The sequence below is a fragment of the Polistes canadensis genome, unplaced genomic scaffold (assembly GCF_001313835.1).
Source record: "Polistes canadensis isolate GaletaPanama2010 unplaced genomic scaffold, ASM131383v1 scaffold_40, whole genome shotgun sequence".
In the NCBI taxonomy this organism is placed as follows: domain Eukaryota; kingdom Metazoa; phylum Arthropoda; class Insecta; order Hymenoptera; family Vespidae; genus Polistes; species Polistes canadensis.
The window spans coordinates 187,343-209,391 of NW_014569587.1; the positions used below are offsets into that span (position 1 = coordinate 187,343).

General features: G+C 26.5%; 7 protein-coding genes across 15 annotated transcripts in view; 5 read left to right on the top strand and 2 right to left on the bottom strand.

Annotated features, from left to right (window-relative positions):
• LOC106784766 (dehydrogenase/reductase SDR family member on chromosome X-like) overlaps positions 1–2,163 on the top strand; it is a 3,792-nt gene extending 1,629 nt beyond the window's left edge. Inside the window, exons 1-7 of one of the 3 annotated variants that reach the window (XM_014744621.1) lie at positions 110–178; positions 412–462; positions 842–949; positions 1,031–1,204; positions 1,290–1,497; positions 1,576–1,774; positions 1,866–2,163. In XM_014744621.1, coding sequence (XP_014600107.1) covers positions 414–462; positions 842–949; positions 1,031–1,204; positions 1,290–1,497; positions 1,576–1,774; positions 1,866–2,069 — 942 coding nt within the window. In that variant the 5' untranslated portion in view covers positions 110–178; positions 412–413 and the 3' untranslated portion in view covers positions 2,070–2,163. Of the gene's footprint in view, positions 1–109; positions 463–841; positions 950–1,030; positions 1,205–1,289; positions 1,498–1,575; positions 1,775–1,865 lie in introns of those variants that run through there. The other 2 variants (XM_014744620.1, XM_014744622.1) reach the window with 2 other exon arrangements.
• A 560-nt stretch (positions 2,164–2,723) lies between these two features.
• LOC106784770 (probable dimethyladenosine transferase) lies at positions 2,724–4,396 on the top strand. The gene is made up of 5 exons (XM_014744630.1): positions 2,724–3,006; positions 3,100–3,466; positions 3,604–3,949; positions 4,024–4,130; positions 4,195–4,396. Exons 1-5 carry the CDS (start codon positions 2,949–2,951, stop codon positions 4,235–4,237), a joined length of 921 nt encoding a protein of 306 aa, XP_014600116.1. The 5' UTR covers positions 2,724–2,948; the 3' UTR covers positions 4,238–4,396.
• A 129-nt stretch (positions 4,397–4,525) lies between these two features.
• On the bottom strand, positions 4,526–10,667 carry LOC106784767 (E3 ubiquitin-protein ligase Topors-like). 2 transcript variants are annotated; one of them, XM_014744625.1, is made up of 7 exons: positions 10,554–10,667; positions 9,360–9,816; positions 8,959–9,168; positions 8,637–8,872; positions 8,370–8,528; positions 8,070–8,277; positions 4,526–7,928 (listed from the first exon to the last, which is right to left on the bottom strand). In XM_014744625.1, the coding sequence occupies exons 2-7, from the start codon at positions 9,779–9,781 to the stop codon at positions 6,356–6,358; spliced, it is 2,808 nt and encodes a 935-aa protein (XP_014600111.1). In that variant the 5' UTR covers positions 9,782–9,816; positions 10,554–10,667; the 3' UTR covers positions 4,526–6,355. The 2 variants fall into 2 exon arrangements, with proteins under 2 accessions (XP_014600111.1, XP_014600110.1); XM_014744624.1 differs by having other exon boundaries at positions 8,601–8,872.
• A 104-nt stretch (positions 10,668–10,771) lies between these two features.
• LOC106784771 (succinate dehydrogenase cytochrome b560 subunit, mitochondrial-like) lies at positions 10,772–12,710 on the top strand. Of its 3 annotated transcripts, none has more exons than XM_014744634.1 (6): positions 10,772–10,790; positions 11,265–11,322; positions 11,390–11,446; positions 11,688–11,887; positions 12,012–12,154; positions 12,250–12,710. In XM_014744634.1, exons 2-6 carry the CDS (start codon positions 11,303–11,305, stop codon positions 12,352–12,354), a joined length of 525 nt encoding a protein of 174 aa, XP_014600120.1. In that variant the 5' UTR covers positions 10,772–10,790; positions 11,265–11,302; the 3' UTR covers positions 12,355–12,710. The 3 variants fall into 3 exon arrangements, with proteins under 3 accessions (XP_014600120.1, XP_014600117.1, XP_014600119.1); XM_014744633.1 differs by lacking the exon at positions 10,772–10,790 and adding an exon at positions 11,095–11,154; XM_014744631.1 differs by lacking the exon at positions 10,772–10,790 and having other exon boundaries at positions 11,057–11,322.
• LOC106784769 (replication factor C subunit 3) lies at positions 12,385–14,414 on the bottom strand. The gene is made up of 5 exons (XM_014744629.1): positions 14,234–14,414; positions 13,871–14,008; positions 13,611–13,776; positions 13,217–13,535; positions 12,385–13,132 (listed from the first exon to the last, which is right to left on the bottom strand). Exons 1-5 carry the CDS (start codon positions 14,318–14,320, stop codon positions 12,775–12,777), a joined length of 1,068 nt encoding a protein of 355 aa, XP_014600115.1. The 5' UTR covers positions 14,321–14,414; the 3' UTR covers positions 12,385–12,774.
• Positions 14,415–14,659: 245 nt separating this feature from the next.
• On the top strand, positions 14,660–17,797 carry LOC106784768 (ras association domain-containing protein 8). 3 transcript variants are annotated; one of them, XM_014744626.1, is made up of 11 exons: positions 14,660–14,802; positions 14,935–15,123; positions 15,239–15,349; positions 15,475–15,783; positions 15,870–15,981; positions 16,088–16,329; positions 16,391–16,552; positions 16,619–16,735; positions 16,834–16,973; positions 17,086–17,393; positions 17,491–17,797. In XM_014744626.1, the coding sequence occupies exons 2-11, from the start codon at positions 15,052–15,054 to the stop codon at positions 17,589–17,591; spliced, it is 1,674 nt and encodes a 557-aa protein (XP_014600112.1). In that variant the 5' UTR covers positions 14,660–14,802; positions 14,935–15,051; the 3' UTR covers positions 17,592–17,797. The 3 variants fall into 3 exon arrangements, with proteins under 3 accessions (XP_014600112.1, XP_014600113.1, XP_014600114.1); XM_014744627.1 differs by lacking the exon at positions 14,660–14,802 and having other exon boundaries at positions 14,886–15,123; positions 16,088–16,326; XM_014744628.1 differs by lacking the exon at positions 14,660–14,802 and having other exon boundaries at positions 14,886–15,123; positions 16,088–16,299.
• Positions 17,798–18,802: 1,005 nt separating this feature from the next.
• LOC106784815 (FYVE, RhoGEF and PH domain-containing protein 4-like) lies at positions 18,803–21,299 on the top strand. Of its 2 annotated transcripts, XM_014744746.1 has the most exons (9): positions 18,803–18,896; positions 19,009–19,155; positions 19,243–19,373; positions 19,445–19,666; positions 19,740–19,926; positions 20,042–20,454; positions 20,519–20,656; positions 20,733–20,879; positions 20,977–21,299. In XM_014744746.1, exons 2-9 carry the CDS (start codon positions 19,059–19,061, stop codon positions 21,133–21,135), a joined length of 1,494 nt encoding a protein of 497 aa, XP_014600232.1. In that variant the 5' UTR covers positions 18,803–18,896; positions 19,009–19,058; the 3' UTR covers positions 21,136–21,299. The 2 variants fall into 2 exon arrangements, with proteins under 2 accessions (XP_014600232.1, XP_014600233.1); XM_014744747.1 differs by lacking the exon at positions 18,803–18,896 and having other exon boundaries at positions 18,968–19,155.
• The last annotated feature ends 750 nt before the right edge of the window (positions 21,300–22,049 follow it).

A 22,049-nucleotide genomic window follows, 5' to 3' on the forward strand; every position in this document is an offset into this window, starting at 1 on the left:
TAATATTTTAAAATAAATAATTTTTCTTCTTTAAAAATTATATATGTGTATATATTTGTGAAAGTGTATGTTGTGTGTATATATATAAAAAAAATAAAATGACGTTTTCATTTTCTACTAACCTAATACACAAACACCTACTTCCATGTAAATTAAAACTGCTATAAAACGTTTAACGGTAATACGAGAAGCACAGTAACATTCCGTCTTTTACTTAGCTTATTCATAAAGTATTGGATAAAAAAAGTTCTTATATACCACATAAAAATAAATATATACAATATAAAAGCATGTTATTTCTATTAATTTCACTATGCGCGTTAATTTTTAGTTATTTATATTATTATAAACCTCGAATAGATAATTATTATTTAATAATATTTTATTATAACTTAATATACACGTTGATAGCTATGAAAGATATATTCTATGCCATAATTAATGCCAGAAGTAATAAAACAGGTACGATCTAATTTTATTATTTTTCTTATTAATTCTGTTATTAATTTTTGTTTAATTTTCAAAGTAAAAAATGGCAGTTAAAATCTGAACTTTTTAAATTATACGAATATATAATGTTACACATATCTGCTATTTTAAAAATTTAGATTTGAATTAATTTTAAGTAAAAACAAATATGTAAAAAGAAATAAAAAATAATCATATTATATAATAAATCGTATTATACAATTCTAAATCTATTGACGTTATTTTTTAATATATTGACATACGAATCATTATGAAAATACAAATATAAATTTTATTGATAATTTTAATTAGATGTATGTATCTTAATGGCAGTACTATTTTGATTAATATTGTTTTTGTAAAATATGTTTAGCTTTATTACCAATGCCTGGAAAAATTGCTATTATAACAGGTGGCTCGAGAGGAATTGGGTCAGAAGTTGTAAAAATGTTGCTGCAATGCGAAATAGAAATAATAATCGGTAAATATTATAATAATGTCTTTTTTTACAGTTTTGAAGCTATTACTATTATATATACTATTCTATGTATTAATATTACAGCTTGTCGAACGCCTTCTGTTGGAGAGAAATTAATTTCTAAAATAAGAGAATCTGGTATTACTACGGGAAAAGCAAAAGTTTACAAACTTGACAATACCTCTTTAGCATCCGTAAAAGAATTTGCTGACCAAATTAAAAATGATTATAATAAAATACACATTTTAATAAATAATGGTAAAAATAATTAGATATGAATTTTAGTTAACGTTTGCATGTAATCAATAATTTTATAGAATCAATGTACAAATTTTTGTTGTAGCCGGTATAATGTTCGCTCCCCAAAAAGAAACAAAGGATGGTTTCGATCAGCAGTGGAGTACAAATTATTTGTCACATTTTTATTTAACAGTATTGTTATTACCTTTATTGAAAGCTGGTAGTCGTCCAAAACAAAATAGTAGAATTGTCAATGTTTCTTCTTGTGCTCATCGTATTGGATGGATGAATTTCAATGACATTAATTTTAAGTATGACACATTACAATTTAATAAACTAACAATTAACGATAAAGATTATTTAGTTAATAACACAATTGAATAATTTAGGAAAAATTTTAACACATATTTAATGTATGCGCAAACTAAATTGGCTCAATTAATATCTACTAAACATTTACAAAATCTTTTGGAAAAGAAACAATTAGGAATTCAAGTATATGCAGTACATCCAGGAATTGTTAATACAAATTTATTTGAATATTCCTATCTAAAGAGAATTCAATGGCTTCTTAAATATATAATAAAGGTAAGTCAGACTAAATTATTTCACAATGTTATAACATTTTAATATTATTTTAATTATTTATTGTGTGATAAATAAATTCGAATAATTTCAGACTCCTGAACAAGGAGCTATGTCAATAGTTTATGCAGCCACTAATGATAAAATTGAAGAACATGGTGGAATTTATATTAGTAACTGTAAAGAAGAGAAGAATGTACATCCTTCAGTTTATGATAAATCTATTCAAGAAAAATTACTCCGTATATCTCTTGACCAAGTGCAATTAAAAGATATTTTCCAATACGTGGATACTTAATAGTAATTATAATGTTTTTTATAAGAATATATAATATAAATTCATTAAAAATGTTATGTAATATATAATAAATAATGTGATTAATCAACAACAATGCTGTTGAATTACTTGTTTATATATATTAGTTTATAAAAATCTAAATCATTAAAGTCAAGCAAGTATTATTAGTAAAATGGTTAACCAATCAGAAAAAAAACTGCGTACTATTTACTCTAGAGATACGTTAATAAAAAAAAACTTCTTTGATAGTTTGGTGGATAGATGTGAGACATTCATAGAGAAATTAATTCGAAACCACACGCACAATGCAACCAAATGCATTAATTCGAAAACACGTACACTACTCTATTGCATAGAATACAGGAATTTTTAATGTAAAAATGTGTGTTCGGTAAATATTACAGTATTGAATGTTTTAAATTGCTTCATTTTAAAATATATATATAAATGCATTTCTGAAGGCACACACATTTTTTTACATTAAAAATTCAATATAATTATCTAAAATTCTATTATAGTATAACTATACTATATATATGCTATCAAAGAATTTATCATGTACTGTCATATACTATCATATACAGTATTCTTTGATAGTATTAATTATATCGTCATCGCGTTAAAAACCTACTCTCGCCTTCTGGTGGTCAAGGGTACTAACTAAGATAATTTTGGTTACCCGAAAAATGGACTTGTGAGTTTCTATGTATTCCTGTATTCTATACAATAGAGTAGTGCACGTGTTTATAAACCTCAAAGAGTAACAAATTTGAAGATAAAAATATATGAGTGTTGTTGACAAAAAATTTGTTTTTAATTTTTTTATAAAGTTCATTTTTTCATAAGAAAAAAAGTAATTTTATTATATTTATTATAAAAATGCCGAAAATACGAACTGAAAGGGTATCTCGTGTGCACAAGGAAGTTGCAAGACAAGGTAGAGAAATTTCTAAGTTATTAATTATTTGTTTCAATACTTTGTTATGTTTAATGAGATTAAATTTTCTTTTTTTTCCTTTTTTTTTTATAGGCATTCAGTTTAATAAAGATTTTGGTCAACATATTTTAAAAAATCCGCTTGTTATACATAATATGGTTGAAAAAGCTGCGATTAGGCCAACGGATGTTGTGTTAGAAATTGGTCCTGGTACTGGAAATATGACTGTTAAAATGTTAGATAAAGCAAAAAAAGTAATAGCATGTGAATTGGATCCAAGAATGGTTGCAGAATTGCAAAAACGTATTCAAGGATCACCTTATCAATCAAAATTACAAATAATCGTGGGAAACGTCTTGAAAACAAATTTGCCATTTTTTGATTTGTGCATTGCTAATATTCCCTATCAAATTTCATCTCCATTAGTTTTCAAATTACTTTTGCATCGACCTATTTTTAGGTAACCACGTATATTTATATATATATATGAAACTAAATTATAGATACAAATATTTATTGATTTAAATGCTATTATGGTAATTCATTATATAGCACATATTTTGTTATATTTTATTATAATATAAATTATTTTTTTAGGTGCGCAGTACTTATGTTTCAAAGAGAATTTGCAGAACGTTTGGTTGCAAAACCAGGTGATAAATTATATTGTCGTCTCAGCATTAACACACAACTTTTAGCACGCATAGATATGTTAATGAAAGTTGGAAAAAATAATTTTGTACCACCACCAAAAGTTGAGTCTAATGTAGTTAGAATAGAACCTCGAAATCCGCCACCACCGATTAATTATCAGGAATGGGATGGATTAACAAGGATTGCATTTGTTAGGAAAAATAAAACACTTTCGGCGGCATTTAAACAAACTTCTGTAACAACAATGTTGGAAAAAAATTATAAAATTCATTGTAGTTTAAACAATAAGGTACTCATCGCTTTTATTCTGTAAGATTATTATTTCAAATTTCTCTTTATTAATTTTATTATGTTAAAATATAGACTGTTCCTGAAGATTTCGATATAAAAGAAAAAGTAAGTGCAATATTGCTAACTGCTGAGGCAGAAAATAAGCGGGCTAGGACTATGGATATTGATGATTTTATTAGGTATGTAGAAATGATCATATATCTGAAGTTCTGTCATATACGATATAACATCTTTTGTTTCTAGTCTCTTACATGCATTCAATGCTGAAGGAATTCATTTTACATAAATAAAAAAAAAATTTATGTATATTATTTTCTTTCACCGAATTATAAAAATTATTAGAATTGTATGGAAAATCCGAAGAGAAAAATAAAAAAATGTTCATAATTGTTTTTGTTTAGGAGAAACATTGTAATATTTGTAAATAAATATAAATATTTTTCTATAAGCGAGTTTTTATATTTAAATAATACTTTGAAATTTAAAGTATATCATTGTTACAATTAATTATTATGGTATAGATATACCATTTGTGCTCTAATCTTGTATATTATTAATTGTTACTATTATCTTATTGGTTTTCATACTTTATTTAATTTATAAAGAAAAAGATAATCTTTTTGTTACAAAGAAATTGCATTATATATATACATAATACATGACAGCAGCGTGAGTTCATAGTTATTATCTACTCTAATTATAAAACATTTTGTTTTTTTTTCTATTTTTGTTTTCATTATTCTTATAATCATAAATAATAAAATTAAATCTAATATAAAAATTATCACTCGCAAAATTCATATAGTTGTGTCTTTATCATTTACATATGTATTCATTACATTATTCGCATACAAGATGAAATTGTATATATGCTTATTTCTTTGGGAATCACGTTGTAGGAGAACAGTATTTAGATTTTTTCGTATAAAGCAATACACACACATGATAACTTATTTTTAATATAAGATTATAAATATGAAAGTAATTTTAGAAAATATTGTACATATAGAATTTAATCATATAGCATAAGGACAACTTTAATCATTGATTTTTTAATGAAATAATTAAATATCAAAAATGATTAAATCAAATAATTTTCTATTCTGACCTGTTTTATGAATATATTTAATTTATATATGTATTTTATCAATTTTATTTCTTTTTTTTTCGCATAAAAATTGATAAATATTATTCAAACTTATTATGTTCATTTGCCTCAATTTTTTTATATTTTCTTCTTTTTCCCTCATTAACTTTTGTAAAAGAGATATGCAAAACTTATATACATTATTTTAGTTAGTATCATATTTTAGTATGAAAACACGTTCTTCTTGTGTTAATTAACTTAATAATATTATTATTTAAGAATTGTAAATAAGGAATAACTTTGTTTGAATAAAGAATGGAATTTCCAAAGGTTATTTTCATTGTAACATTGTCAATAATATTATGTGTATTTTTGTATTATTCTATTTATAATTTTGTATTCATGCATTTACATTTATGCAACTTGTGCATTATTATATTTATTAATATATTTTTTTCTCTTAATAACTGTATTAAAAAATAATCATTAAAGAAATTTGCAAATAGTATTTATTATAAATGCTATATTATTTCATTGTGAATCATATTGCGATATATATTTCGTTTAAAATTTTCTATTGATAGTATAGAACAATAATATTTGAATTTTTCGTTTACTATTGTATAATTCTATAATTATACTTTATTACATAAGTTCTAACATATACTTATAATCGACTAATATATCAGTACATTTTGCTTTTGTTAATTTTTATAAATATCCTTATATATAAATGACATGTTTTTTATTTTACATAATATTCATAAATATCTTTAAATCATAGTTATAAATCGTATAAGATTATTACATTAATATAATAATAGTGATTAATAATGTATAAAAGAAATGCGTCTATCAGCAATTCGAGGGATTACTTCATTAATAAATCGGGAAGTTCGTATTAATTTATAAATATATACTCGATATATTAATATCGAAATATAAGAATGTTTATTTTATATATTTTTTTAAATCGTCACGAACTTTTCGGATAACCAGAAGAGTAAAACTTTATACATTTATAAGAAAATTTAGACAAATTTATAAAAATGTTTCTTGACAAGGAACTAATTAGCCAACAAGTACAGGAGTGAACGGAAAATGTTTTCCGATGAATAATAAAAAATAATTTTTTGTTATTTTCAACATTTTCTCATTTAATTAATTAACATATTTCAAAACTGTAGCAATATAAACAATTGTCATAGCAAGATAAAATTTAAATAATAAAACATATTTCGTGATGTACATTATAATAGTGTGATAAAAAAACCTTATTTATACTCGGAAAGATATTAATAAGTTTTATGGAAAAAATTAGTCCGTGTTAGAGCTATATGAGCACCTCACAATACGATTTGACGATTCTCTTTTAGATCTTGTTTTTGATCGAGATCTTCGATATTTTGATTTTTTATGACTTTTGTGTGATCTACGTTTCTTTTTGTTGCATAAACTATTTTTAGAATCGGAATGTTTCGATATTGAACATGTTTCACTTTTAAATGATATTATTGAATTTGTTAAACTCGAATTAGAGGCGGAAGATCTGCTACGAAAACTGCTACGAGATCTGCTACGAGATCTGCTACGAGTTCTGCTACGAGATCTGCTATGAGATCTGCTATGAGACCTGCTACGAGACCTGCTACGAGATTTGCTACGAGGCCTGCTAGAAGATCTGCTAGATCTGCTACGAGATCTGCTACGAGATTTGCTACGAGATTTGCTACGAGATTTGCTACGAGATTTGCTATGAGACCTATTACGAGATCTGCTACGAGACTTACTACGAGAACGTCTTGTCTTTTTATCTTTACATGAATGTTTAGATCTTCTTTTATATTTGTTGTATGGACTATCTGAATAATTGCTAATTTGACTATTGGAACGTGTACTACTTTCTCTTTTTAAGAATATTGCGTCTAATAATTTATCTGTATCTTCACTTTCGTATTCATTCTTACATTTATGAACTTGCCATTTTTTACGGGTAGATCGTTTGCTTTTTTTCCGCATATGAGGAGATTCGCTGGTACTCCTGGTTCTAGATCGTTTATTTTCTTTGTATTTGTAGTTCTTTCGACTAGAATCATCTAATGATGTTATTGTATTAATCGTTAATCGTGATTTATCTTTATTTTTGTTTTCTTTTTCAGTTTTATCAGCATCATATTTTAAAACCCATATAGGACAATTAGCATCTTTAGTTCTTGACTTTTGTTTAAGAAGTTCATATTTTCGAGCTTCTTGACTTTCATTGGATGTCTCACTGCTGCTAGTACTACTACTACTGCTAGTACTAGTAGTACCGGTACTGCTGCAACAGCTACTGCTACTGCTACTAGTACTGCTACTACTACTACTACTACTATTGTTATTAACGATATTATTTTCCTCGTATTTTACTTCTTTTTTGATTAAATCCCTACGCACTTTTACCGTAGCTTTAATTGAACTGGTTTCTTTTCTTGATTTTGTTTCATTCAATTTCTTCTTTCTATCTTCTTCCAAACTGGATTCGCTAGAACTACTTTGTTTTATTTTTCCATGTTGACTGCATCTTCTACTACTTTTATTTCTGAAATCACTTTCACCTGATGATACACTTGATACACTTCTGTCCGCTCTTTTACGGTTTTTGGCATTATTATGTTTACGCTTTTTATTATTAATCTTTTTCTTCGGCGATTTCTTTGCATGACCTCGACATTTTCTGCTTCTTCTAGGATTGTAATCACTATCTGACGAATTATCGCTTGAAGAAGAAGAGCTTTCTGAAATACTTGTCCTAAAGATTTCACTATTCACCTTAATAGGTAATCCTTTCTTAGAATTAAATGATGTACTAGCTTGAGGAACATCCTCCTTAAGAGAAGTTCGCACAGACCTGTGTTAAATGAATAATAGTAATTTAATTACAAAAATAAAATAATAAAGTTCAAACAAACACATTATATAGTTGAACCAAAATTTACTAATTTTATAGATTAAATAATGATGTATAGAAGTTTATGTAAAAGAAACTTACTCTGCATTATCGTTAGATACATAAGCTGTATTTGTGTCCTCAGGATCAGAAGAGTCTAATTCTATAATTTCAGGTGTTCTTTCATGACGAGGCTTGACATAACAAATAACTTCACATTCATCATCCGAAGATCCAGATGATATTGTTAAAACATCTGGTACATTATATGGTATTTCCATAGGAAAAGCTTGTGCAACAGTACTAGGTCCTGAAATAATTAAATATTATATTAATGTGTGTTTGCTAGTGCTATGGTTTTTTGTAGTAATATTTCGAAAATAATTATGTGTTTATTATTACCAGGCATATTAACTGGAAGTGGTATTACACCAGGCATTTCAGTATTCACACGTAAATCAATTGCTTCATCAAGTACATGAATATCTGAATCATCGGAAGAACTACTACTGCTACTAGATACAGGTGAAACAACATGTGGAACGTATTCTCTTGATAAACCTGGCACAAAATATATACATATTTTCGCTTTCAATAAATTATTCAAACAATTAAATATAAATATATATAAACCTTGATATAAATAAGTAACAGCTTGGTCATATGCACCTATATCATAATTAGTTCCTGCAAAATTAAATAATTCGTGTATGAAATGTTCAGTATGTACACCAAAAAATGGCCGCACAATATTTTGAAACTGAAGACTTCTAATATCATGAAGTGTTAATGCATTCATAATAATTCTTAAAACATATGGAATATGTCCTGGTCTATTATTAATAAGTATTTGTAATTCTCTGTTTAACCATGGAATAAGACGATCCAATTCTCTTGGAAATCTCCTATAAAATATAATTATTTATTGAACTAGTTGTGTGTGTGTGTGTGTGTCATTACGACTAATGATAAAGATCATATTGAAATATACCGGTAATAATCAGCACTACATTCTTGAAAACGTCCAGGTAATGAAGTAGCCCATATTCCATGTGTGTATATAGCACGACGTAAAGTAGGGTTTATGCGTCTGGTCCTGTGTTCTTCTCTTGGATCATCTGATAGCAAAGCGAGTAAATGTTCTCTTGTAGCCTGTTCAGCATTTTGGATAACACGACGACGATTATCAGCCATTGTTGTTCTATAAGGTTAGATTAAACCAAAGTTATAAAAAATATTTTGTTTTATAAAAATATATTAAATATATATATATATATATATGTTACTAAACAAACTTATAGAATAACAGTATATGTATTCACAATACCAATAAAACTAAAAGAGAAGACAAAAATATAGATAAAGCACGAACAAAAATAAATCATATTATACCCATAGATGCAACGACGTTGGTTGATAACCCAATTTGCATCTTCAAAATCATCATCCAAATGCTGAATTGTCATGACTGGAGGTTGTGGAATTTGAGTTGCAAATTCGCGTGGTACATGATATTGATCATAATCTTCTTCTGATCTTACATTATGAATAATTGATTTAAAGGTTTGTTTGCATAATGGACATTCTGTTTTTATTTTAGACCATTGTAATAAACAATTAAAACAAAACTGATGTAAACAACTGTCTGTAAATGATGTGTTGATTAGTTTTCCAAGACAGATACTGCAATTAGGAGGCGGAGAAGCTGCTTCTTCGCTTCGTTCATTGTTATCCGAGTTTTGTACAATTCCTTCTGACTTGATTGGTTCTGCAGTAGTAGAAGTAGAATCCTTTACTTCCAGTGGGCCCTCCATTATATTTAAATATTTGATTTCAATCAAACAATCATCTGTTGGAATTATTATTACAAACCTATGTAATAACTTTAAGAACTTTTTCATATATTGTCTAATATTATGAAAAAATTATTTCAACTTTAAATATAATCATATAATCATCTCACATGGATATATAATAAAAGTTAGGTTGAATTAAATAAAAAAATAAAGGATAGGATTTAAATCAATTAGAAAAAATAATAATAGACAATATGCATTTAAAAATATATAATATCTTAAAATTACACAAATAATATTTTTTTGTAATTATCAAAAACATATGCATAAGAATATTTAAATCCATTAACATTAAATATACGTAGAATTTTTAACAATCAAATATAAATATCGATATTTACTCAAAATTACACTTAGTATATGTATACGTTAAAATTATTTTCTTTTCTTTCTATCTTCCTTTTTCTTCACAAGATTATTTTCAAAATGAACGCACAAATATTAAATTGTCCTTTAAGGATGCGTCTACTGCTTTATAATATTAATTCTAACGTTATTAGACTATCACAAATATTCCGTACAATAATATTTGTTCTTATGAATATCAAAGTACAAAGGATATTTATTTGAGAAATGCTACGAGAAAATGGATTCGAAAAAAATGATTGAAAGAATAGCACGTCATAAATTAACAATGCTTCTCTCCCTTTTTACGAAGTAACAATTCTCCTACGATTTATTCGAAATTATCAAAAATTCAAAAACAATTGACATAATAATAATCTCTTACCTTAAACTAGATAGCAGTAAATGCATAAATTTTCGACTGAGTTCAATACTGTTTAATGAATGTGATTCTTTTCACAACTCTCAACATTGACGACCATAAGGCAAAAACTAACGAATATGTCAAGTTGGTAGTACATATAGAATATATAAATGATACAAGAATCGAATCGCTTATATTTTCTTAGTTTACCTATGCCATCTACCAATACTGTATGTTTTCATTTCCCTTATTTTATATGTACGCAATTATTTATTAATAATATTTTAATATTTCTTTCTATTTTATATAATTATATTTTGAATCTATTTTTTATTTATTTTTAAGATTATGTGGTTCTTCAATTGACTTCACTTTAGTTACAGAAATTCATCGTTATATCATATATATATTAATTTAAGAAAAATGATTGTATATATATATATAAAATAAGTTTAATATAATAATTAAAATTTATGATAACAATGTAAAAATTATAAGAAATTCAAATAAGCCTCTTCTCAATGTTCTGTATGTTATTGTAAAGAATATTTTTTACTAAACATTTGGCAATTCTGCTTATGGTACATTTTCGTACTTTATCTAGCAAATATTTAAAGAAGAGGTGATTCTTGTCTTACCTGCATGTACTTTTTCGATACGAATTGATGAAATATTTTACGCGCGACAAAATAAAAAGTAATATATACCTAAATCTTATTCTATAATATCTAGCACACCTTTGTGACACAAGAATATAAATTTGAACAACGATGGCGTTATGTTATACTAGGTATTAAATATTAATTCATTTCATTTCATTAATCAAACCTTTATTATTAATTGAAATATGTTTTTAGACTTATTTGTCGACGAGGTATTGGTTTTCAACATTTTCGAGGCTTATTTACGAGCAAGTAAGTATTAATGTATTACGTAATTATGTAATGTTATGTTATTTGATCATCTGACTGTCAATTTTCATTCATTTTTTTGATTTATCCAAACTTCAATGCATATTTATCTCTGCTTATTTGCATATTTATGAAAATAATAACTTGTATTAAAATTAATATACATTAAAATACCATACTTTTATATTAAAGAAAATTATAAATAAATATATTATAGATCAAATTAAAATTCAATATGTTACAGTTCACTAACCACATCCTTATCACAACCAGTATGTGCTAGCAGTAATATCTGTGAAACACATGATGAAAGGAATATGCGTCTTAAACGACCCATGTCACCACATTTGTCTATATATCAAGTGCAATTAACAACAGTGCTTTCTGTATCTCATCGTACAACTGGTATAATATTGTCAAGTTATGCTATGTTTTTAGGACTTGGTAAATATATAATTTTATATCCAACTTACAATTATATATAGTGGTAAAAAAAAATCAATATTTGAATGATATTTATTTTTTTAATGTTACTATAAAAATATCTTTTATTTTTTCTATATTTTAGGTACTCTATTCGTGCCAGGTGGAATACCTTGTGTTATAGAAATCTTAAGTGAATTAAATTTACCCGTAGCTTTACTTTTTGTAGGTAAAACATTACTTGCTTTTCCTGCTACGTTTCACACATTCAATGGATTTCGACATTTGGTAAGAAGTTAAAACGTACGATAATTGCGATATAGAAAGCAATAAAACAAAAAATTATTTTTAGAATAAATTTTATCTATGTTCTATAATTACAGGCTTGGGATTTAGGAATGTTTCTAACAATTAAACAAGTATATACAACAGGCTATGCTGTAACTGCTTTAGCAGCTATTTCTGCCATTGTTTTAGCAGCCTTATAAAGTACTAAAACTAAGTGCAGTAATTGAGAATTTATTTATTTTTAGAAATTCTTTGTTATTTGGATGTGCATCATATCTCATCCTATAATTTTAGTATTGTATGAAATAAAATAAGTTATTGTAGAGATACTTTATTTCAAAATTCTTCTGTGTTATTGTTTCTTACTCGTTAATATGTGTTTCTAATACTTTGTAATGTGTTCATTTATTTAGGAAAATTATTGTAGAAGAAATTTAGAAAACGCGCTTATTTTAAGACCAATGCCAAAATTGTACTTTCCTCAATGTAAAATTACAATACTTCATATAATTCGGATCTTTTGTAAATAATAAAACATTTATGATTACATATCTTTCATGGTCGAAATAGACCATTGTTTCGACCTTTTATATCAATAGCTTTGATTAAATAATTTTAAATCATATAAAATCTTCAAGAGAAGAATCCATAAATTTTTTATATACAGCCATGAACCTAGCAATAAAAGCCTCCAAATGGAAAATAGGTTTTGACCCGTTTAGCATCCTATGTTCATATTCTGCAGCTATAAATATTATTTCACTTTTTAATTGAAAATCACAATTTTTTATGCACTCCTGTAATAATCCTTTAAGAATGACATCGCAAGGTATTAAATGCGTTAATAATTCGTAAAGTCTTTTCCTAATGTCTAGTAGTTTTCTTGGAGTTTGTTCTGCTATCATCATATTAGCTGTAGTACGAATAAATGTTTGCCAATCAGGTTCAGAAATCTTTTGATTTACAGTAAATGGATACCTGAACGTAATATTAAAATTGTTATTGAAAGAGAAAAAAATTGAATTATTAGACTAATTATAAAAGTATTTAATTTTTACTTACTGTTCAACTTTACAAGCTTCGAGCATCAATATTGCTCTTCTAAGATTTCTTCCACTAGCATTTGCAAGTCTGGTAGCAAATTCATCCGGTAAAGTTATACTTTCTCGTTTACATACCGATTGTAAAATAGATTTAATTTCTGGTATTGTTGGTGCAGAAACACGTATTCCTAGACACCGAGATCTGATAGCTGGTGATACACGAGATATAGAATTTGCGCAAAGAATTAATCTGCACGTAGCAATATACTTTTCCATGGTTCTACGAAGTGCATGTTGAGCATCCTTTGTAAGTTGATCCACGTTTGTCAACAAAACCACTATTTGAAAAATAAAATAATTTATCAGAATATTCCACTTAGCATTTGCTAAATATTTGTTTTAACATTTTATACCTTTAAATTCTTTTTGTCCAGTTGAATCAATCTGATGAGTTTGTGCTGTCATTTTAACTAAATCCATTACAACAACTTTATCGTATATATTTACATCACTGGGATTTACTTCTATGTGATAATTACTGCTTATAGTCATTATTTCCAATTTTTTTTTAGAAGGAGTCTGTAACAATGTCATGAAGAAATGTAATCTACATATTATTAAGCAATTAATAGATTAATTACTAATACAGTTACTCGCTGAATAAAAAGTAAACCTCAAAATTCATATTTTCCATCCGTAATCTTTCAACTCCAGAACCATATAATTCTTTCAAAATACACATTATTCTAGTTTTCTTTCCAGCTCCAGGAGGTCCATATATTAACAAATGTGGAAAATCTCCTTTATGCACCTGTTATTATAAATAAAATGTTATTTATATTTATATATACATTATAAACAATTAACAGATTACAAGTATACGAATTTACTAAAGGTATATTTATATGTTATTACATTTTGATTATTTTTATAAACTAAATATTATCAAAAATAAATTAGGCGGGAACATTATACAGTCAAAAACAAAATCCAATTGTATTTGCTTGTCGGTATATTGCAATTTCTTTATAGTTACCATATTTTTAAGATATTCTGCTTGTTCTTTATGATAATCTAATTTAGAAAATGTTGTTGGTCGATATTTATCTACCCACAGACTCATTTTCTTTGGATTTTATTAACAAACAGTTATGAAATTTAAGCTACGATCTTCCTCCTTTTGTCACTTATAAAAGCTTTACATACTCCGAAATTATATATCATAACCAATAGTATCATTTCGCGCTAAAATTTAAAAACAAAGCATTTCATACAGATATAAATAATAAATTTTATATGATAAATTATTTAAATTGTTTTAATATAAATAATAATAATTAATGTCATTTTTATTTCATGCATTTTTACAGTTGTTCTTTGATAATTAATTTGTACTTTAGTGGATGCGTATTAGTGCATCCTTTTCTATGCCATCAGTTAGTGCATCTGTGCAACAGAAAATTACTACGTAGTTCGTGCACATGGCTTCAGTAAAAGTTTTTTGTATTGTGAGGCGCTCTTTCTTTTTTACTTGAAAAAGTCGTTCTATAGCCATTTGTATCGTGGTAGAGAGATCTGGTTTTATAAACAAAAATATTCAACTAAGTTATTATTTTAGATTCTATTATAATTCATAGTAATGAATTGATAAATCTTTTTTTTCAAGCGTTATTATTATTATTATTAAAAGGTAAGAGTGTGTAAATACTCTTTTAAATTTATAGAATGTGTTTTCAGAATAAACAAATAAACAGTTTTAAAGATAAAAGTAAAAAAGGATGTACTAGTTTGGATTTATAGTTAGATATAATTTAGAAATGCAAAATATACTTGGATATATATACTGCTAACGTAATGGAACTGAAAGTATGGGTGGAAGGAATACAACGTATTGTGTGTGGAGTTACAGAAAATACAACTTGTCAGGTTTGTTGTGAAACACAATGTATGTATGTTGTAGAATATTAGATATTGATATATATTTTCTATAATCATATAATAAAAAAATATTTAAAGCGTCTTGATAATTATCTGCTTCTAGGATGTTGTGTACGCTCTTGCACACGCAACAGCACAGACTGGTAGATTTACCTTAGTAGAACGTTGGAGAACTAATGAACGACTTTTAGCTCCATATGAAAACCCTCTTAAGGTATAAAATATTAAAGAAAGTTAAAGGATATAAAATATTTTATCAGTATAATAGATCTTTTAAAGTATCTATATAAAAATAAGTAGTTATATAGAATATCGCTAAAGTAATATCTCTAAAAACAGATTTTATTAAAATGGGGAGAATATTCTTCTGAAGTCCAGCTGATTTTGAGACGCTCTACTGATAACAATAAGAATCCAGGATCATCAGCATCACGTATAACACATGGAACACGGATAAATGGAACATCGAATATGTCATCAGAAGTTGGAGCAACGAATAATGTTCAAGAGGATTCTAAAACTACTCCAACAATTTTAAATTCAGATTTCGATGAATTACAGCAAGGTGGTCTAGATAGAAATCGTGATACAAGGAAGTCATTAACGTTTGGTGGATTTCAAGGGAATCTTACTGAGAATAATGCTGATGTAAAACAACATGTCATTTTTATGTGAAATTATTTTTATAAATTCTTTAGTTTACATACATTTAATAATTTCTAATTTTATTACAGGTTCAAATGGAGAATGTTGCTATTGTTCAGCCTACACCCCATTTCAAAAACAAAGAATTAAATATCCGAAAAAATATCCCACCATCTCCTACGCGAGGAGCTAATCCTGATAGTAAGCTAATATTTTTGTTTTTTTAATTGTATTAACAAATTCATTAACTATTTTATTAGAATTTATGACTTAATTATAGCCAATTTTAATGCTTGTGTATTTTTAGTTAATACGCATTTATCTCAGAAAAAAATAAGGGAAGTTCCTCCTTATAGAGATCCCCCAGGACCAGTTTCTCCTCCATTACGAACATTACCACCATATAGAGATCCACCACCACCAAATTTAAATAGTCCAGCAAGATCACAATTTGCTCCTAGCACAAACAGTAACATTCTACATATTCACAAAGAAGAACAACCATCATCTAGCAACACTGTAAAATTGAAAAGAAATTTAATTCAGGTAGTATAATCAAAAAAAATTGTTTTATAGTGTTAATGTGTATGTGTGGTACATTTGTATTTAGGAATTTCAAGAAACGAAAAGCCAAACGCAAGGAATTGCTCAATTATCTGGTCAAACACAAAATATGATGACAGTTGCTTATACCCAACGTTATGTCGATCTTATTAGACTAGTCAATAAACAAAGAGATACTATTAGTGCACAACAAGCTGATCTCACTAAAGTAAGTCAAAATAAAAATGCATAATTATACAAATTTAAATATATTCGTATTATTTATTTATTTCAGTTTGATGCAGAAATATTATATTGGGAAACTAAAAATAGAGAACAAATGCATCAAATGGATTTTATTTCACAAGAATTAAATCGCATTGAAGCTAACGGTCGTATTATAGAAGATCAGGTATATATGTATTTATTTTAAACACATAAACATTGTATGTCTTGGAACATTTAGAGATGAATTTATGAAAATTTATTAAAATTTACATAAAAAAAAAGCTTAAAGAATTAGCTCACGTGGAAGAAGAAAGTGAAATTGTAAGGCAGCAAGAAAAAACTTTAAAGTCGGAGATAACGCTTCTCAGATCAAAGCTCGCTAACTGCGAAACGGAATTACTTCAATGTAAAAATAAGATTAGGTAAAAATATAAGCTTTTAATTTATTGATAATTTACTATTATACATTACCGAATATATCGTATATAATATATATCTCTGACTTTCTTTCCAATAATATGTTTCATATGATAGATTTATCATGGAGGAACTTGCTGTAGAACAACACAATACTAATCGTGAAACAGATGAACGTCAAATAATTGAACGAAAAATAATCAACGAAGTTGAACGTCTTCAGAATGAAGTAGAGCAAGCTAAACGATCTGCCGAGTTAGCTTCGCAATGCGCGGAATCGTTAAAACTTGAAATAGTTAGTCTGGAAACAGCTATTGTAGAAAAAAAATTACAAGTTGAGAGATTAGTTGCTGATATGAAAGAGGCGAATTTACAAAGTTTAACCGTTGCTTGTCAAGATGAACAAGTGAAATCTTTACTTGAAGGTATATATTATCTGTTTGTATTGATAGATTGCTATTATCAAATATAATGCATAATCAATTTATTATATTTTACTCTTTTCTTGTTAATTTTTTTTAGGTGCCCATAAACCAGGAAGTACACGTAAAATGATAGGATCTCCTAGACAGTTAGAGACAGCAGTACCCACAAGCAAAAATCCACATGGCGTTTGGGTCTGAGTAAAATGCATTATGTAAATAGATTTATATATGAATGTTTATATACAAGAATAATCGTGTATTTACAAAAGTATTGCTTGCCGTTTATCAAGTTTATAACATTCCGACGAATGTTCAATACTTTATCTGGACATTATGAGAGGAATTACCATTATAGTGTTCTACTTATTCATTCCTTCTCTATTACTGCAATAAAAATTAAAGAAGATTAGAGAGGTACGAATGTAATAATTATCCTTATTGATATACATATGTATATAAATGTATAACTACAAATTCTTTAGAGATTATAAGACCCACAGATAAGATACATATTATTAGCTACGTATTTTCTATTTTTTTAAATTTTGTTACCATCTATTTAAATACAAATAATTATATTCTTCCTTATGTTCATATTTTTTTGTTTAATTAATTAAAATAATTTTCAATATAAAAATTTGACAATTATAGGGAAGTACTTTTGTAGATATTTTATTAATTTTTTTTTAATAATGTAATAATTAAGTAGTGTATATTTAATGATATAAGTATATTTCATTTGTATGTTATTTTTTTTTTATAATACATTAATACTACTTATAATAAATTTTTAATTCTCTTAGCAATTAACATATAAGCTCAATTCATTATTTTTTTTTATACATAATATGCGCACTGGTTCATAAGTATTCATGGTCCGTCTCAAGATGTTTATTAATCCCATACACGCAACAACTTTTTCTCTAGGGTGAACTAGCAACTCAAGGCGATTTTTCAAATATCAGACAAGAGTGCAAAGGGTCTTAATAATTATGTACAGAATAATAGACTTAAAATTTCCATGTAATTCATTCTGTTTTTTTATTCTTTTACACGTTGAGTTCTTTTTATTATTATCGATTTTTTACAAAAAAATTTACTTCTGCTATGGTTAACTATCTGTAATACAGAAATTTATTGTATCGACGGTCTGTAAAACAGAAATATATCTTACTGATATCTGGAAAAAAAACAAAAATTATTTTCTTAAAATATTAATTTAAAAATTTTCTTTACTCACAATCATAAATTTATAGGACGTTTCAAGACTGTACTTTAAATGGATTTAAGTATAAAAATCAATTACACTGTGTTGTATATATTAATATTTTTTGTGACAATCTTTATCTACGAATGAAAATGTGTTTTACTATCTACTTACTATTTCTAGAGTAATTTTTTTATATATTGTTTGCATTATTGACTTAGTTCTGTTGGCATTTTCAAATTGTAACTGCAGCATATGATTTTCGTCTTGCTTACTTTAAGCGTGGTTGAAAAATTGTAAATAAAACGAATTTAGATTTTTATATTCCTATTGGAATTAGAATAATATTTGTTTTAACAATTTTTTTAATGCAATTATATATTAATTGTTTTATTTATGTGTGTGTAGATGTATATTTATAAATATTAAATAAGGAAAAATTGATAATTATTGAAGAAATGGATTCTCCAAGATCACCACACAATAACCTTAGTTTTGAATTGAGAAACATTATTACTAATAAAAATGTACTGACTATGAAATCACGTATGAAAGGTATTATTATCGTTATTTAGTAATAATAATAATAATAATAAATATTTATTAAGCTTATAATGATATAACTTAATTTATTATTTTCAGTTTTAAATGCTCTTAACGAAGATGATTTAAGAAATAAAGCTGAAAGAGAAAAGCGTTTGCGACTCCAAGCTATAGAAGAAATTTTAACAACAGAGGCAACATATTTACAACAATTAGAAATATTAATGGAGGTATTTAACTGACGCTAAATAATATATAAATAATATATTGTAAATTAAAACCTAATAATAATATTTTTCAGTTTTTTCTACAACCGATCATTGAAAAAAAGTTTTTAAATACTGTATTATTAAATACATTATTTGAAAATGTAAAAACATTATATAACATCAGTGGAGAATTAATTAGAGAAATAAAACAAGATACTGAGTGCATTGCTGGAGCATTTTATAAGCTTGCACCATTCTTTAAGTTGTATTCTGTTTATGCATATGATTACGAACAATTATCAACACTTATACAGGTGCTTAAATGTGTTTATTTTTATTTTTAAACTGTAAATATTTATTTAATAAAAATTCTTATCTTTTGTATAGATTATTCAACAGAAGGATCCTATTTTTAAAAGTTTCATAAGCGAACAAGAAACACGACCAGAAGTTGGAAGAACATTGTCTTCGTTATTAATTACTCCTATACAAAGAGTACCAAGATATAAATTACTTTTGAAAGAAGTTCTACAACATACTCCTAGCAAACATAAAGAGTATAATCTTTTACAAGGTAATCAATTATTTGCATCCATAGTTATGATATGATTATTTTATATATATATTTATTAACTTTATTAATTTTATTAATATTAATATTATTATTATATTTGTCATTTTTGACACAGCATGCTTAGTCGAAGTTGAAAAAGCTGCTGTACATATTAATAATTTAGTTGCTGTTAATGAAGATACCAAAAAATTATTGAATCTACAAAAGTGTATCGTAAATGGAGTTAATTTAGTAAAGCCTGGAAGAAAAATACTTAAGCAAGGAAATTTAATGAGAGTTTCAAGGAATGGCGTTACTGCTTATAGAAGATATTTTGTACTTTTAAATGATACTTTATTATATTGTAAAGGAAAACCAGAAAGTTCATTGACTGTACGTTGTGTACTTCCCTTAAATAAGTGTAAAGTAGTAAGTGTCTTAAGTGGTGGACTTTTTCGTGTAACATGTTTAGAAGAAAATCTGTTTTTATATTCAGAAAATGGAGACAGCAACTCTTGGATACAATTATTGCAAAAATCTATCGTAAAGGTATTATTCTCATGAAATAATATATTTTTATAAGGATCTAACTTGAATTTATTTTTATTTTTAGTACACTGAAAGTAGACAAACTTTAAGGAAAGATAGTAGTTCAAGGCAACCGTTGAGACATAAAAATATAAATTTATTTCAGTCGGATGATATACAAGAAAAATACTTAAAACGAAAAAGAGAGAAAAATAAAAAAGATGTAGGACATCAGTTTTAATATACTTTAATATTTTAGTTTAAATATATTGAATTTTCTTTTTAATAATAATTATTAGGTTCAATTAAATCCATCAAGAATAATGTATTTTGAGAAGGAGAATCAAGAAAATGATATGGAAGAGGAAAAAGAAAATTGTTTTCAATTACATAGAAAATCAAAAAGATTTAAAACTGATATTCCTACAAGCATACACAGAGACAAGGTTTAAGTTATATTCATTATAAAAATCTGTGTACGAATTATTTAAAGTTTCTGTAATATAACTGTCAAAAAATTGTCTTTTTCTTTTTTTCTTTCAGGATACATTAGAACTTTGCGTAATGGAAAGTTCAAATACATCATTTTCATATTTGACTGATTCAGATTCTACTCATTCTTTTTCTTCAGCATTTAAAAATATTTGTGAATTTTTTTCATACGTTAGCTCATCCATAAAAAATATTTTTGGATATAGATAGTGTTTTTATATTCATTAACAAATGAATTGTAATAAATAGGTGGAGGGGTTTGATACATTTTTTAAATTATAGTAATTAATATAATAATCAATATTCTTGTCCCAACAGTATATTAATATATATGAGTTTCAAAGGGAAAATTGAAGACAGTTAATAAATTTTGATGAACAAATTTATTTGATCTTGTTGAGATTTTGCTGATTTGTCTGTCGCTCAGGTTGTGTTCCACTGTAAACTCCGAAGGTCCATAAAGGTTCATCAATTAAGTTCTCAGTCTTTGCCTTCGCCAAAACGGGACCCCTTACTTCAGCCGGGTCTTGTAGCGGTGGAGGTTTAGCAGTCTGCTTGGATTTCCAAGCTTTTGACCTAGCACTTGGCTTTCCAGGCTTAGGTGGTGGCATGTTCTGTGGATACTGCTCAACGGTTACCATGTTGTTCCAATCTCCAGATGCTGCTCCTGCCTTACGGGTGTTGTATTCAAACATCCTGCGTTGGGATCTATTCATTACTGGTTTTCCAGTAGGACGTGTGTCTTTTAATTCAGCCATGCTAGTTTGTTAAGGATCAAAAGACTAGGGTATAGTAAAAGTTTTCTTTTCTTCACAAAAGTGGTATGCGTTAAAAACGTCGTTTTAAAAAGACGCCATCTGGTGACAAAAAGAACAAATGTTCAGCTCCCTCTATGAATCGATTTCTCTTTCTCTCTCTCTTTTTTTCAAATCTTTACTAATCCAATATCACACTACGTATATATTTAATTATTCTAAAATATCTCTATCCACATATGTGTTTAACATCATGAGTTATAATCTACAGATATGCTAAAAATTTACGAGACTAAATTTTTCTTATACCATTTTTTTGGTAAAAGTCGTTAATTTTCCCTTTGAAACTCATATATAGTAATTAATATA